Below are 17,562 nucleotides of genomic sequence, written 5' to 3'. Positions count from 1 at the left end.
TCATGTTGATTTAATTCTTAGGCCAGCCAGAGGGACCTAGAAGGATAGGGGAAAATTTCTTCCTCCCTTATAGTACTTACACAAACCTAGATGGTGCAGCCTACTACACGTCTGGGCTATATGGTACTAATCTTATGGGACCACCATCCTATATGTGGTCCGTCACTGACCAAAACATTGTTATATGGCGCATGATGGTACATAAATATATATCCCAAAAATCAAGGACATTTTCTTATAACTGTTAAAATCAAAATCAGTATAACTATCAAAGCCGGGATACTGACATAAATTCAATATTATTATTTAAATTTTGGACCAAGTCTTTTTCCCCAACTATTTAGTCTTTCCTTAAAACTGTATTATAAAGCAAAACATTCACAATCTCAAGACACATGACGCAATGATCCAGAGAACTTGTTTTGCCAACTGTTCTAATAATGTCCTTTAGAGGAATGGGAAAACTGTTTTGGATTATTTCTCGACACGTGGGGAAGAGTGGGACAGAGCCTCAGACGGAGGCCGAGGAGGCCCAGGTCCTGCACTTCTTCCCAGCAGGTGGGCTTCCAGGGGTGGGCGCTGATTATCTTGTTCCTCCCACGTGCTCACTCTGAAGAGGCTCTGCACCCACACCCTGTGTGGAGACCAAGGCCTGCCTGACCCCACCCAGCTGCTTTGTGGGAGGAGAGGAGCCTTCATCCTCTGCTTTCCACTCAGTGCCTCCTCTGCTTCCAGATGTCTACCCCTATCTCCGAGGTGCCTGCTAGGAAGGTAACTATAGTGACAAAGCCACACGTGTCCCCCTCAGCTGCATGTTGTCATGGTCCAGAGCATGCATTCTGGAGTCACACTGCCTGAGTGTAAATCCAGAGTCTGCTACTATTGGCTGTGTGATCTTGGGCAGTCTATTTAACAGATCTGTGCTTCCTTTTCTTTACAATGGGACAAAACTAGAACCTAGCTCACAGGATTGTGGGGGTTTGTGGTTGGGGATAAATGACTTCATTCACTTAAAGGGCTTAGGGCGCATGATCAGTAGCAGGTACTCATCAACATTAACATCCCTAAGCTGGATGCTTTGCTGAGAGGACAGCTGGATCTCTCCTCACCTCCTCCCCCAAATTATCCTGAAATGTTGGTGGAGGGGCATCACATAGCTAACATCCAGTTGGGAGCTAATTAGAGGGTCCAAGCTGGCGGGGAGGAGGATTCCACAGAGGCCCTCTTGTCTCTCCCTCTGCATCTAAGTCATTATCTCCATGGTCACCTTGACCAGTGGAGCACCTGTCAGCCTGGTTCCCTGGCTAGACTTGCCCAGGAATGTGCTGGATGCTCCCTAGGGGCAGGGTTAAGGTCTCCTTCCCTTATGTCCATGTACTTTCCCCTACTAAGCTCCCTACCCTTCCCAGCAGAGTCAAGAGCTCTGGCCTCCACGCCCCCACGGTGCCTGTCCACAGCCAATGAAAGGACTCATGCATCGAATTATACTTAGTCATCTGCATGTCTGTGTGTTCCTCTAGATTACAAGCTCCTTGACGGCAGAGAAAGAACCTTACGAATCTTTATGTGCTCAGTGCTTGGCCCAGGGACCGGATGACTCATTGGTGAAGGGGAAGTGGTGTAGCCACGTGGATCACCAACCACTGAGAGTCCATATGTGCACCATCTGTGAGCCTATTCCCTGGTCTCGACCACTGGAGTTCTGGAAAGGAGGTTCCATGGCCTCATTTGCTTATTTCTTCCATGTGTATGTTTGTTCAGTGGATGAGAGAAGAAATTCAGCATGTATCGAGTGCTCACTGTAGGTCAGGCATTGTTGTAGGTGTCTAGAGTTACAGAGATAAATAAGACACATCTCCTGCCCTCAAGTCCACAGTCCAGAGGGAGGTGGTGTGTAAGCCGTCACTCTGCAGTCAGATACGCACTGTGGGAGAGCCAAAGATTGAGCAGCAAACTGTGCTGGGGGTAGAGCGAGTGGTTGCCACAGACCCTGTGGGATGGCTCAACAGCACTGATTGCCTGCTTCTATATACTGGCAATAATGAGGAATGCTCATTTTCCAGGCTCCCTTACACCTGAGATAGCTGTAAAAGGAAGTTCCAGCAAACCAGGCATGGACAGAAGACTGCTGGCACTGCCTCTTCCCTCTTCCACCTCTTCCTGCTTTGAGATTGGATGTGATGTTTGGTGCTGCAGTGGCCATTTGCAGTCATGAGGGAAAGGCCAAAAGAATTACAGAGATATCCAATGAACCAATAATGTGTACCTCTGGACTTCTTGTTTTGTGAGAAGAATAAACTGATATTCATTTAAACCGCTATAGTCAGATCTCCTGTTATTTGCAGCCAAGCTCATTCCTAACTGATTCAGTAGGAGATGTAAGGAAAGGCTTCACACCACACATATCTTTTGAGTAGAATCTTGAAGGAGATCCCTAGGCAGAAAAGGGGGAGCAGGCTAATTGGGGAGAGACACAGCATAGGTAAAAGCATGGTGGAGGGGTGGGGAATTGCATGCGGCATTAAAAAGAATCAAAAGGCATTTGGTGTAAGGTATGTATTGCTCCCTTGGATCACTCACATTGAACAAGACCCAGTGTCGGGCTCTGGGTACATGTTTGCATGTGTGTGTGTGCGACTGTGTGTGTGTGTGTGCACGCACGTGCAAAGAAGTGTAGGAAGTGTTCCCTTCTTGTAGACAAGGAGTCAGCAACCTTTTTCTGTAAAGGGGCCAGATAGTAAATATTTTAGCTTTGTGGGCCACAACTAGTCAAGTGTTCTAGTGCAGCCACAGACGGCAGGTAAATGAATGAGCGTGGCTGGGTTCCAATCAAGCTTTATTTGTAACACAGAAATTTGAATTTCACATAGTAGTAATGTCATAAAATATTAGTAATTTCTATTTTTCTCAGCCATTAAAAAATGTAAAAACTAGTCTCAGTCCTCAGGCTGTACCGAAGCTGGCAGGAGGCTGGATTCTGTCCTTGGGCCATCATTTGCTAGCACCTGCTCAGCAGGCTACAATCTCATTAATGAAATAAAATAAAAATCCAGGAAAAATGAAATAGCAATGCTTTTGTGTCTTTTATCTGGTACAAAAGAGCTGGCCCTGTGCGTGGTGTGGACTTGGCTGGGAGAGAAGAGACAGGAACACACGTGTCGGGATCGAGGCACGATGAGTATTGTGCACGGTTTCTGTTTGGCAGACTGTAGGAGATGAGGCTGGGAAGGTGGCTGGGCCGGACCCGCGACAGTCAGAGCTTGGTCAGGAGCAGCCTCTGCTGATAGAGACTCCCAGTGGGATCGGCTTGGCGAGGTGCTGGATGACCAGCCTATGTGCTTCTCTTTCCTTTTTCTTTCCTGGGAGCTGCCGGCCTGCCCAGAGTCCTGAAACAGAGCTGTGGGTCGTCTCCCCACAGTGCCTCGTCTCCTTCCTCCACTCTCTCTCTCCTCTCCCATCTCATTCAGGAAGCCAGAATGGGCTCCCCCATTGCTGTTTCCCATAACTATGTGCTCTCCCGTGTGCAGGATGGGATCCCCAACCAAACTCTTCACCCAAGAGGACATGACCATTCCATGGTACATTGGGCAGAGGTTTCCCGGGCCCAGGGTGCCTGAGGCAGAATAAATAAAGGTGCAGGTTTGGAGATGTTCTCATCTGAAAATTCTGCAGACCATGGCCAGAAGGACGTGCCAGTATGTACATCACTCACAGGGATCACTTTGGGGACAGGAAGGGAGAAGCGGGGGACTTTTACAAACGTGCAGGGAAGTCTTCTGATGTATTTTCCAGGTCTCCACCCTCCTGGGGTCTCTCCCAGTTGAGCTGTTGCTGTTTCCGTCCTATGTTAAAGACCCCAGGGCCCCTTGATCTTCTTCAGCCTGAGGCTTGTCAAGTGTGGACATGATGTGGTCATCTTTGCTGAATTAGCAGGATTTCCAGGTCAGGACATTGTTGCCTGAAGCCTGAGCTCACAGGAGAACTTGGAGCTCCTCGGAGGATGTAGAAAGAAGAAGCAGGGGAGGCAGGCAGGTCCTGAGTGGCAGGGACCTGGATCCTGCTTCCTAGGGGTGGTGCAGGGAGTGGCAAGTTCAGAGAGGACTAGTATGTGGCCTGTCTGGGGGACTATGACCAAGGCAGCTTCCAGAAGGCTGAGTGCCCCAGGAGAGGCAACAGTGGCCCAGGCAGGGACAGGGAAAGACCACCGGGCTCACCCCCATAACTTGGCATCTGGGCAGTCTTGTGTGCCGAAGCACATCTGTGGGGCACTGCGCAAACCTGACTAAGATTAATTTGCCCCCAAGCCTGGAGGGGTGGGGTCACAAGGCAGAAAGTCACTTGAAAAGAACTGATTCTTTTTATGCACCTGAGATTCAGACTAGCCCCATGAGCTTGTAAATCCCACATTTTACAGATGAGGAACCGAGGCTAGAGAATGACATGAAACGTGCGAGTTCACCCAACTGCAGACATTTATGGCTCATGTTTGTAGAAGGCCTAATGCGTGGCAGCACTTGACTCTCTTATCTTTGATCCTCACATGACCCTCTCATTGTCTCTACTCTCCAGAAGAGGAAACTGAGACACGGGGAAGTAAAGGGACCTGTTCAAGGTCATATTACCATGTGGCAGACCCAGGATTCAAGCCTAGAATAGCCACACGCACTTTCCAGAACCCATGCTCCCCTGCCACCTGGCCCCTTGCACAAGGAGGTGTCTGTCCCTTAGGATTTCTTCTCATAGTTCTTATCACAGCAGGGCCACATATTAGATCCACTCTGTCCCCCACCAGACTGTGGGCCCCCTTAGGGAGGAGATGACATCAGCCCCGTATCTCTGCCCAGCGTGAGCACATAGAAGATGCTCAAGAAACTGAGTTGAATTGGCTGTGTTGCTGCTCATGTCTGTGGAAGTCACAAACTTGGGAGTCCAGTGGAGATTGCCCTTGGGGCTTCATTTTATTTTAGCTGCTTTTGTGGGTCAGTCCCCAGGCACAAGGAATCTAGACCAAGGGGAGGTATCTTCACCTGGCTCTGTGTGACCAGTGATGAAATCTCATTGTGACTTTCCTAAAACCTTTTTGCAGTTCTTGGCCGGTTGCTTGTGGATAGGCAGTCCTGATGCTCCATGCAGTTGGGGGCAGCATTACTGAGAGTGTGCACTCAAATGCTGTTGGAATGATCCCAGTCTCATGAATAAACCCAGAACAATCAGTGCACAGGGCTAAGGGATCTTTGGTTCTTGGTTGAGGGTCGCCTTCCAGTGGGAGAGGTGGCTGACCCTGACTTCCAAGGCTCATTGTCCAGGGGTGTTTGCTGCTGGGTCAGACTGGGCCACTGGTGACATCGAGCAGAGTGGTGCAAACTTTCCACCTGAATGTGCTGACCCCAGAGGGTCCCAGCCCCAGAAGCTGCAGGAGGGGCCCACTGCACACAGGTATGGCTGTCCCAAGGAGTGTCCAGAGGTTGGGAGGACTGAGCTAGAAGCAGAGCTGCCTCCAGACCTGACGTTGTAAACAGATGAAATTCCCACAGCATGCCAGGCCCCATGGTGTAGTGTGTAGTGTGTCAGTCCAGGAGTCTGGGAACAGTTGAAGCTCTTCTTCATTATGGGCAAGGCCTTTGTCCTCTCTGAGCCTCCATCTCCTCACCTGCAGGACATAATAAAGATGCGGCCTGCTATTCCTCAGGGGTGGTGGGAAGACCATTCATTCATTCATTTGCTTAACCATTCATTGAGCATCTGCTGTGTGTCAGACTCCGTGTTGGTGTGTGGGAGGAACCACCACTCAGGTGCAGGGCCATTGGACAGGGTGCACGGGCCCTGGCCTGGCAGGAACTACTTCAGAGAAGAAAATAGGAGCCAAGCTGGACCATTTAGGGGCATTTTTTCTCTCTGCTTCCCTGGCTTTTGGGGAGGGAGGGTGCCATGAAGAGAGCTGGATGTGCTCGTGGCTGCTTCCTGGGGCGTGGGGAGCAGTGTCCTGGCCTTCTGGGAAGGGACGTGGTCAGGGATTGCCATGGCAGGGATCAGATCTGGCTGTCCTCCTAACCGCTGTCATAAAACCCTCAGTTCCCCTGTGCGTGGGCCTCCTGAGGCCCTTACAAGTCAAACACAGGAAGCTTCTGGGTCCATCCCTCTCAGCAGTGCCCTGTCTGTCCAGGGCCTACCACATGCCCGCCTCTTCAGCTGCCCAGCCTGCCCTCTCTGTCCAAGTTCCACGCCTTCCTCTTCCACCTGCCCGGGCCCCCCTCACTACACAGACGTCTGTCCTGCACCATCGGCAGCCACACCGCGGTCTCCTGCACACCTGTGGTCCTGCAGCCTCTGCTTATCCTGTAGTGACCCTGATTATCCTGATTTTCCAGTTTATAACCTCCCCTCTCCCCTGGGACGTGATCTTCTTCACCACTTTCGTGGCTACTGTTCTGGTTTTCCATCTTGTCCTAATTCTCTCTCAGGCTGCAGGCCTGAGACTCCTGCATGGGACTCAGATGCTGAGTCCTGGCCCAACCTGTTCCCTAAATCTGACCATCACATCAGGTCTCCCTCCTTCCCCTCTGTGTGTGGCACATGTCTGCCTTCCCTGTTCACCCTCCCCAGGGCTCCCAACTGCTCCTGTCATCTGCCATCTACCCCCGCACCTTACCAACACCCTTCTAACATGGAACCAAGGGCCACAGTCCCGGGGGTGCAGGAGCCTTGGGCATGTCATCTCTCTTAGACCACGGTGACAGACTGAACAAGCACTCTCTGCCTCAGATGCTACTTCAGGAATAGACTGAGTGCCCCTTGGGAGACTGGGCTGGGAGATCCCTGGACAGGGCAGGCTGCCGGTGCCCTATGAAGTCAGGCCCAGGGAGAGGCGGCGGCTAGCACAGAGTGGGGTCTGGTAGGAAAAGACCTCTTTAAAGCCCATAAGGTGGAACATGAGACAGGTTCTGGCGGTGGCCTCACCTGTGTTAGCTCGAGAAGTCCTTCTCGGGAGGGGAAATCAGATCAGCGAGGCCCGTGTGACATTTCCCAGCTCGAAGGTCTGACATGTGAAGTCCTTTGAAGTCCCTGGCATGGAGGAGTCTGTGCCCCTTATCAGGGTGGGTGTTAGGTGGTCTGGGTGCTATCTTAATGCATTTGTGGAGTAGCCTGGAGTCAGCGGCTGTCTCTTCAGCCTCTATAAAGGCTCTTCCACCCTCTGTAAAGGCTGTGGGCGTGGGCACTGGCTGGAGCAGAGACCATCCCATGGCCCAGGATGAGGTGTCTCGTGGTGCTACCTGCAGTCCTCGCTCTCTCCCAGGGCAGTGGGATTGCCAGGTGGGTGCCAGGCCCCAGGGGAGGGGAAGGGCAGCTCAGGCATCTGCTGTGGGCGGGTCTCTCTCTGGTCTTCCAGCATCGGTTCCCCTGGGGAGTCTGCTGAGGAAATGCTGCAGGTTCCCAGGATAATCACTCCATCAGTCTTGGCTTTGCATGTGGTGACCTTTCCCTCTAAGTGTGCCTCTACCCGTCAGGGTGTGTGAACAAGACAGGGCGTCAGATGGAGTCCTGGGAGATTAAGGGCGTGGCTTCTGGAGTCAAACTGTCTGCGATTTGATCCCCAACAACATCCTCCATCACTAACTTACCTCTCCGTGCCCAGTATCCTCATCTGTTATAAAATTAGGGTAACAGAAGTCTCTTCTCGTAGGGCTGACATGAGTTAATGTTTGTAAAATTCTTCGAACAGTGTCTGGCACATCATAAGAGCTATGTATGTATTTGTTAAACAAAATAAAGTTCTCTGTTGTGCCAAGTCCTTTGTGGGTGAAGTTCCCAGATCCTTCTCCAAAAATAATAACTGATATTGACTGAGCTGCTTGCTAGTAGCTGCCAGACACTTAAGTAGGTCTACCTATACTACGACTAATCTCCCTGGATTAGGTCAATATTAGTATTTGCATTTTATGGATGAGGAAACTGTTATTCAAGGAGGGCCCTCAAGGCCACGTTGTTAGTAATGGGGGAGCTGGGACTTGGTCCCGGCTGGACATGCAGTCTTCCTGTGACATCACTCTACCTCTGGTTCCCAGGATTAAGCTGTCTCAAGCCCCAAGCACAGGGAAACCTGAATCCATTCCTGGGGAGCCGGAGCCCTGACAAGGGGTCTCAGGGTGACTTTGCCTGGTCAGACTCCCTGTGATGGTCCTGAAAGTGAAGTTCTTCCAAGTCCCTGACATCCGGCAGCCTCAGCACAGGGACTAGAGTGGAGGTTCCCACGGCAGCTGGAGCCTGCATGCAGGGCCGTGTTCCTGGTTCTTAGCGTGCAGCAGTGGACTGCCTGCCATGCTGCTGGCTTCCAAAGTCACACAGCTGGCCACTGTGGGAGCTGAGTGTCAGAGCTGCATCTCTGACTCTGAGTGGCGATCTTGATTTGACCTCACTCTTTGAGTCCCAGAGCAGCATCTTCTTTCAAGTCAGAGAGCATCTGTGCCCTCTGGACAAGGGCTCCCCTTTCTCTTGCCTCTTTTTGGCTTCTAAAGTACCTAACACAGTGATGGGCACACAGTCAGTGTCTAATGCCTGTTAGCTTCTTCCTTTCCTTCCTCGCCCACTATCTAAGATTAAAAATCAAACAGCATCCCTTGGTGTTCATCACCTTGATCTTCCTTGGGTTCTTCATGAGTCTGGCTGAAGTCTTTTTTGCTGTAAGCCCAAAAAGACACAGCCTTTCTCTGCTGACCCCCCTCTCCTCAGCCTCTTCCCTTGGCTGGGCAGATGACCACCCAGCTCAGGCCTCCCCAAGAGACAGCTCTGGACACCAGAGGCCCGAGAGCCACTTGCTGAGGTGGCCCAGCAGACAGGCCTTTGGGAGGCTAATTCCCCTGCCCAGGTGTCCTACTACCTCTGCTGCCTGGAGCCATTTGCTTTCTTTCCTGCTATTTTGGGTTCAGGGAAAAAACCTGCACTTTCATGGAGGAGCTGGCCCTTTCCTGTTGGCCTCAGCTGTGGCCAATCTGGCTGCCTTCACTCACCCCCTCGGGCAAGGGTGGGAGAGGGAGTCTCAAGGGGTCAGACCCCTCAGCAGTCTCATGTGGAAGTGGGTGAGGCGTGGGGTAGGGAGTGTGTTGGGAAGCCATCTGCCTGGCTTTGGGGGCAGGCCACGGGCTGGCCCTGCTCTCTGCTTCTGGACCAGATCTGGCTGCGGTCAGTGTGGGGACTGAATGGGGCGGTCATCCCAGCTCCCTGTTTCAAGCGGGGAGTTTTCAGCAGGAGGAAAGGATGAAGAAGTTCAGCAGGCTTAGCTTGGGGCCTGGCTCAAATGATAGGAGCGGAATCAAGGCCAGAAACAGGAGAAGGGTCTGTCACGGGAGCCATCGGGAAGGGAGTGCTGTGTGCAGGCTGTGGGAGACAGCCAAGCTCGTGTTCACGGAGTCTCCCCACTATCCCGGAGCACCCTGCCCAGAGGGGGAGGCACTGGGTGCTAAGCTGAGAGGGAGAAAGGGATCCACTGCATCACACGCTGTGATTGGAAGCAGGGTTCCAGGGTGGATACAGCTGGGTTTGAATCCTGACTTCTCTCTATTGAGCTGTGTGACTTTGGACAAGCCTCAATCTCCTCATCTATAAAAGGGAGGTAGTAACACTTACCTCAGAGGGTTGTGGGGAAGACTGACTACGTTAATCGTCATTCATTGTTTGTTTATCCTTTCATTCCCCTTACCTCACCCACCTGCAAATCCTGTTGACCCTCCTTCTTGACTGTTGGAGGAGGGTCTTCTCGCAGTCTGCTGCTGCCATCTTGGTTCCAGCCTCCGTAGCCTCTCACCTGGATAACTGCCTCCTGACTGGGCTCCCTGCTTCTACCCTTGTCCCTCACAGCCTAACACAGCAGCCACAGGGATCCTTTTAAAATCTAAGTCGTTTCGTGCCCATCATTTGCTCAAAATCTTTCTGTGGTTCCTTATCTCACTCAAAGTAAATGAACAGTCCTTACCCTGCCTGTGAGGCCCCATGTGACTGGAACTTTGCTGTCTCCTGTCCTCCTTACCCCCCACTCCCTGACTTGTTCACTGTTCACTCTGCTCCATGCACGTCCTTGCTATGACTGGACCACTTCTAGCACCCTCTCCCCTTGGCCTACAAAGCATTTCCCTCAGCTCTACAATGGCTCCTTCTTTCTCTTCCTTCCATCTGCTCAGTGCACTTTATCAGTGAGGCCATCTCTCTTCACCGTGTGAAATACCCCACTGACTATGGCCCTTACCCTGATTGATTTTCCTTCAGAGTCCTTTTGTTCTATCTTATTGACATGCAATCTGTATTACAGTCAGACACCTCTATATTACTTCTTTTAAAATTTATTATCTATTTCCCCCACTGGAATATAAGTTCATCCAGGGCAAGCACTTTCTTGTGCTCATTGCTACATCCCCAGGGCCTAGCACCTGGAGTCCTGGAGGCCCTCAATAACTGTTGACCCAAAGAATGAATGAATATATTTATTCTTTAGCACTTAACCATCATTCACTTATGCATTCCACAATGCTTACTGAGCCTTGTTCTAGGGACTGAGGCTACAATGATGAACGAGACAGACAAAGGGCCTGCCCTCCTCGAGCTTGGAGTCTAGTGGGGGAGACAGCAGACACTTAAGTAAGATGACTTTGAACACCGCTGAGCGGCATGAAGAAAACCAAACTGGAAATTGTGAGAGAGAGCGCCTGGGGGCCGGGGACATAGATTTGGAGGATGTGATGCCCCATGGCAGGCTGAGACCAGAATGACACGATTCCAGAAGCCAGACCTAAGAAGACCTGGGGAGAGTGTTCCAGGCACAGGGGACAGCAAGTGCAAAGACCTGGGCAAGAAAGATTTGGGGCATCTGACGAAGAGGAGGACGATCAGTGAGGGTGGAGCAGAGTGAGTTAAGGGTGAGAGGAATGAGACGAGGTGTGAGCAGTAGGATCAGAGTGTGAGGGGACTGCAGGACAAAGGCTTCATTCTGAGCATCATCAGGAGCCTTTGGAGGGTTGCAGCAAGGTGTGATATGACTCAATGTCCATTTTCAAAGATGGTTTTGGCTGACTGTGGGGAGGATGGGTGACACGGGGACAGTGGAAGTGGAGGCCTGGTGGGCCACTGTGGTAGCTCAGAATAGGCTGGTGGACACGTCGGCCCTCCAGGTCAGTGGGCAGACTCACAGGACATTGTGGGGTGAGCGCTTCCTTAGCATAGTGCCAATAAATGTTCAATGACAAAACATTTAGTAAGTGCTCTGTAAATGCCCAGCATTAGTATTATTTAGGCAAAGCCCTGCCTTGAGGGGCAGGGTTTATTATTCCATTGAACAGACGAGGAGGTAAAGGCTTGGAGAGGTACTTGTCCAAGGTCACACAGTCAGCATACGACAGAGTATGGAGGCACAGCTGGGTCTTTCAGATGCACGCGTGTTCTTCCCGTCCATCGTGCTGCCCCACAACTAGTCCCTGGGAGATACCCCAGGTGCATCGATGGGAGGTGCAGCCCATGGGAGGTGTAGGCTGGCAGAGGGCCTTGGAGCATCCCTTGTCCCACCTCCTTCTTTGGGCTCACCTCCCAGCTTCTACCCCTCGAGCACTGCTGTCTGCACCTTCCACCATATCCTCTCTTCCCCCTCACCCCTGCCTCATTCCCTCAAAACCGCAGCATGGAGCTGAGAAAGGAGGGCTTTCTCTCTTAACTCAAATAGCTATGCTGCCTATAGGAGGGAGGGCGGGCCAGCAGAGGCTGACACTGATATGACTTCTGACCTGAGATCTTTCTGTCTCTGGCTGCAGGTGCCCCCTGGTGGAGGTCACTCTGCTCTCTTGCAGGTCTCTGACATTGTGGAAGCCCCCCAAACAGAGGGCCTGAGCTCCCAGGAACCTGGCGGCATCTTCACCGACCCTGAGGTCGGTGGGATTGTGGGGCTGGCCTATCCCTCTCTCGCCTCCCTGTTCTCGGTGCCCGTGTTTGACAACATAGTACACAGGCACCTAGTGGCCAGAGATCTGTTCTTGGTTTACGTGGACAGGTAGGAGCTGCGCCCAGCCAGGGCCAGACTCCCACAGTCTGGCCAGGACTGTTGGCTGAGAAGAGTATCCACCCTTGCGGTCACTGCAACGCCAGGGGAGTCACCGTGTCCAAGCAAATCCTCTCCTGTTTCCAGGCACGTCTGACCTCTTGTCCCAAGGTCCCCAGCATAGTCACTGATGCAGCCAGAGTCTGCTGGGCCACAATTTGACTTTTGTTTCTGGCATTTAAAAATGAAGCCTGACCCAGTCACTGCATGGGGGCTTTTAACTTCTTTTTTCCAAAGTGGCAGGTCTCAGTGACCATTTGTTGATGTTGCTGAAATTCACAGACTTTTAGAGCAGGCTCCAAAGGAGTCCAACCTTCTTTCACTATGGGGGAAACTGAGGCCTGTGTGGGATGATCACCTGGGGAACTGGTGGCCAAGCCATGCCTAGAGCCCACTGTTCCTGACTCCCAGTCCAGGGCTCTCTTTCCACCTGCCTGCCCCTGGGATGCTGCAGCTCAGTGCCACTGGACAGAGGGGCGGGTGGCAGGACAGGGAGGAGGGGACCACCCCCAGGAGGAAGGGCTTGGGTGGCTGAGGTCAGAGGAACCCAGGAAAGGGACAAATTGGTGTATTCATTCCTTCAGTCATTCAAGAGATATTTACTGGGCTCTCACTATGTACAGAGGTTGTGCCAGGAGATGGGAATACAAGGACAAACAAGACAAATCAGGGGTTAACTTAGTAGGGGACACAGACAACACCCAGTTACAGACACATTGTGATTACAATTGGGATAAAGGCACTCGCTGCCCGGGAGATCTGGGTGTACTGAAGGCTTAATCATAACAGGGGAGCCCCGTCTAACCGGGGTGTGTGTGTGGAGGGTGGCCAGGGGAAGCTTTGCTGTGGCATGAGTGGGAGCTCTCCAGGTGAGATAGGGCAGCGCATTTTAGGCAGTGGGGAGAGCAGGTGCTGGAGCTCTTGCTCCACATGGGAGGGAGCTTGATGAGGTCTAGGAACCCAGGGCAGCAGAGTGGAAGCAGCTAACACTAGTGTGCCGGCGTTTCCTGGCTGTGAGACAGAGCCCCAGGCGGACAGAGGGGTTTGGGCTTGGGTGGTAGATTTTATCTGAAGTGTATGGGACCTTGTTGACCACTCCCTCTGCTACTCAGTGCCAAAGGAATGTGGGCTGAAAGCCCTGGGTGGCAGGAGCTGGGGTACAGGGTGACAGCTGGGAACACTGTGCCCTGAGCAGGCAGTCGTGTGCTACACGGTGGGCTCCTTCCTGACGTCACTGCACGCAGTAATGGCTGAGCTCTGGGCTCTGGGTGCTGCCTGAGCCTGGGGGCTGCAGAGCGCAGGGAGAAAGGATGCTGCAGCTGCTATCGGAGAAAACCAGCTGAGGAGGAGCATCAGGGAGGCTCTTCTGAAGCCTTCAGGATGGAGATGGGGGTTGAGGGCGGGGAGGACGATGGGGCCAGGCATCAATGGCATCTGTCCCAGTGTGGGGCTGTGGCACCTCCTCACTGAACCAGAGTGTCGGAGTGCCACCACATGCCTTTCCTTGCTTTCAGGAATGGCCAGGGGGCATGCTCATGCTGGGGGCCATCAACCCACCCTGCTACACAAGTTGCTTGCACTGGGTGCCCTTGACTGTGTAGGAGTACTGGAAATTCCTTGTGGGCAGTGGGTGAGCGGCAGCCAGAGGCTGACTCCAGCTGTGAGATTTGAGGGTCTGGGTGTCCGCCCACAAGGCTCTGAGAAGGATTGCAGCACAGCAACTCATAAGACCACTGTGTCAGAGTCTGAATCAGACACTTCCAGGGCCAGTGACCTTTGTAAGTGAGAATGCTGGACGTCCACCTATGTTTTATTGATAAGCCTAGCTGCCTTTATTGAGCACTTACTACCTGCTAGGGCTTGTGCTCAGTGATAATATGACTGTCTCATTTATTTCCCACTAAAACCCTATGAGGTGGTGCTGTTATTATCCTCATTTTATGATTTACAAACATAGAGTTTGAAACTCACGACCGCCCCGTGAGGAAGTCAGGGAGGGGGTTGTTGGGTACCCATTTTGTAGATGAGAAGCCTGAGTGCAGGCAGGTTGGGTGACCTGTCTGAGACTTGCAGCAAGCAAATGGCAGGGAGAAAACTTGAAATCAGGTCTTCGGACAACTAGTGCAGTACCCATTCCACCCCTTAAAGCCTGTGACGTTGTTGTTTTACCAAAGTTTCTGTCCCATGGAAGGTGGGACCACCTTGACTTAGCCACTGAGTTGGGAGAAAATGGTTTCAGGTCTTTCGTCTGAGCTCAGGTGGTTGTGGGGGCTCTAGGAAGGAGCTGAGGGAAAGGGTCCGGGTGTTTGGGTTTCACTCCCTGCCTGAGGATTCTGACAGGAGAGGCTCAGAGGGACCCAGGGAGGGAGAGCTGGATGCTGGACATGCTTTGAGGCCATTCTGCAGTGTCATGGTTGGTGGCATCATGGTGGCCTGTGACAGTTACTGTCAGGCCATCTAGGACACGAACACCCCCTTGCTGGTTGGGCCCAGCAGCAACATCCTCAGCATCCAGATGGTCGTTGGAGTCACACAGGGTCAGTATGGCCAGGTGAGCAGGCTGTTACCCAACTCCCCAGACCCTCTTGAAGATGGGGCCCCTTTGCACACAGGAGAAATGACAAAGGGAAGTGGTGAGGGAGCCTGTTTCGCACAGAGTGTGGGATTTCTTGGGAGGCCTTCACAACAGCCTTCCGGCTTTGGCCCCACAGTTGTTCTCATGTTTCATGCAGCAGCCGCAGTCTGATCTCCTGTCCCCCGGGAGAGTCATGCATCCCTGACCCCTGAGCTTTGCTGTGCCCCTTTGTTCCTTCCCCACCCACAGGTCTCCTCCCTCCTTCCCTGACAGCTAAGGGCTCCCAGTGTCCTTGGTAGCTCTGGCTGGACCCGGAGGAAAAACACCGAGGCAAACTCTTCTTTGTCCCAAGCCGGGGTCTGCCCCTGAGTTGGCTGACAGCTGGTCCCCTTCAATGTGACTTTTTTGAGGACCATGTCTTGGGACCAAGCCCCAGCCTTAGAGCCTCCCTGGGGACCTCTGAGAATGCAGGCCCCTCCCCACTGCCTGGCAGGGGAAGGGGTCCTTTCTGGGATCTGCTCTGTCTCTTCCAGTCAGACCACACCCATTGTCCTTCTAAGAGGACCTCCCTCTGGTCTTTAGTTTAACTTTGACTGCGGGAGTCTAGCGGCATGCCTGCCCACGGTGGCCTTTGAGATCCAAGGCAGAAAGTACCCACTGCCCCCTCCGCCTACACCAGCCAGGTCTGAGTCCCAGGATGGGGAGTTCTGGGCTCACCTAGGACCCCTCCGCCTCCTCCTGGCAAGTCAGTGAAGATGGTGATGAGAAGCGCATGGCTAGATGGAGACTGCAGCACATACATTTAGACCAACTCTCTCTTCTGGGTGGGGCCCTGTTGTCCTTGGGCCTCATTTGTGGCCTCTACAGCCTCATCCTGGGAGAAATGGGGCAGACAGGAAGAACAGAGCCCAGCAGCCTGAGGGAGGGTGGGGTAGGCAGGACCACAGCTCCTTGTGGGACCCTCCATCCAAAGCTCTAGCTTCTAAGCCCAGGGGCCTAGAGCTCTGTTTGAGATTTTCTTAGATAGCCTGGGCTTTGTGGTGACCCAGTCTTCATCCCCCCTGATCTACTGGCCTCAGCTTTGACCTAGTCCTGAGCACCCCAAACTGGCAAAACCTCAGGCCCCCAGGCCTGCTCTCGCCGGTCATCAGGGCAGTAGGTGCTGATAGCAGGAGGGCCGGGGGCTTGGGAGGACGGGTGAGGGGCAGTGGAGTGAGGGGAATGGGGCTCAGATCTCCAGGGCCCCAGTGGGTGATCCTGGATTAAATCACTTTATTTTTTGGCTATCAATTTCTTTCTTTTTTTTTCCACTGAGGAAGATCAGCACTGAGCTAACATCTGTTGCCAATCTTTTTTTGCTTGAGGAAGATTAGCCCTGGGCTAACATCTGTGCCAATCTTCCTCCACTATTTTTATATGTGGGTTGCTGCCACAGCATGGCTGATGAGTGGTGTAGGTCCATACCCAGGATCTGAAACTGCGAACCCAGGCCACTGAAGCAGAGAGCACTGAACTTAACCACTATGCTACGGGGCTGGCCCTGGATATCAATTTCTTCATCTGTTGAGTGAGATGAATCTGATACTTGTTTGCTCACCTTGGAAGGAGGTTTCAAGGATGAAAGGAAATAATAGATGAAAGAGTAATTGGGGGGTGGGGTGGGGAAAGGCCTACCATTAGGCACAGCTACTGGGGTTGGGACCAGCTTCATCTCTGCTTTGTCTTTCCCAGGCCCAGGGCTCCTGCACCAGTGGCTTCCAGGGTGACAGTTCCCAGCAGTGGATCCTGGGGGTTGTCTTCATGCAGGAGCATTATAGCGTCTTTGACAGGGCTGACAACCACATGGGGCTGGGCAAGGCAGTCTGATTGGACTGCTGACCATGGACCATGCTGTCCCCAAACACACATGCCTGCACACATGTACATGCACACACATATACAGAAAGGTCAGTTTTTCAGTCAGATGGTTCTCAATAAATACCGCATCTCTGCAAAGCCTGGCTTCCCTTGGGGCCCAGGCCCTGCACCCTTACAGAGATGGGCTGTGATGATGGTGCACAGTTTCACAAGGGAGTTGGTCATTTCAAGTGCAGGTCAGGTAAGGCCAAGACATGCCTTGCCTTCCTGTTCTCCTAGTCTAGATCTTTCTGGAGAAAGGGTTCAGTAGGGGAGACCTTCACAGGACGACACTTGTACCTGGGGAGCAAGGGCTTGGGGTGTGGGTCTGAGTAGAGAACATTGACCCAGGGAGAGGAAGGCTCTAGGTCTGTTAAGAGAAGGGCCTCACTGAGCCAGCCCTGTTGGCCTAGTTGTTAAAATTTGGTGCTCTCACTGCTTCGGTGTCCCGGGTTCATTTCCTGGCCATGGAACCACACCAACCATCTGTCAGTTGCCATGCTGTGGCAGTGGCTCACATAGAAGAACTAGAAGGACTTACAATTAGGATATACAGCCATGCACTGGGGCTTGGGGAGAAAAAAAAAAAGTGAAAGATTGGCAACAGATGTTAGCTCAGGGCAAATCTTTCCCTGTAAAAAAAAAAAAAAAACGGAAAAGAAAAGAAGGGCTTCACTGCCATTTGGGGAAGACAGATAGTGAAATAGGCAGAGGGCATCTGGGATCTGGGATGGTCTAAGGGGCCTGAGGTTGCCATCACCTTGGGGCAAAACCACAGCCCAGAGTCCCATCCTCGGTCTTAGAGGCTCCAAGCTGACTGGCCAGCGCCAGGAGAGCAGCTCCATCGCTGGGACAGACGCACATCCTGGGCTCTTGGGCTGCGGGAAGGACCACAGCCATCAGCAGACAGAACGCTCAGGCTCACATGTCCCCTCAGCTCCTCCTGGGGTGGTGGAGGCCACACAGGGAGTACAAATATCAGGGTCAGAACAAAGGGATCCAAGTGGATTTAAGAGGT

At 52.6% G+C, this 17,562-nt stretch overlaps 1 protein-coding gene across 1 annotated transcript; it reads left to right on the top strand.

Moving 5' to 3' along the window:
* Positions 1-11,069: 11,069 nt before the first annotated feature.
* LOC103556180 (chymosin-like) lies at positions 11,070-16,514 on the top strand. Its single transcript, XM_070607623.1, is given in 4 exon segments — positions 11,070-11,156; positions 11,790-12,025; positions 14,480-14,624; positions 16,380-16,514. Coding segments are annotated over 4 exon segments (603 nt in total).
* The last annotated feature ends 1,048 nt before the right edge of the window (positions 16,515-17,562 follow it).

Source organism: Equus przewalskii, unplaced genomic scaffold (genome assembly GCF_037783145.1).
Source record: "Equus przewalskii isolate Varuska unplaced genomic scaffold, EquPr2 ChrUn-13, whole genome shotgun sequence".
NCBI lineage: Eukaryota > Metazoa > Chordata > Mammalia > Perissodactyla > Equidae > Equus > Equus przewalskii.
This window is presented reverse-complemented; position numbering and strand designations above follow the sequence as displayed.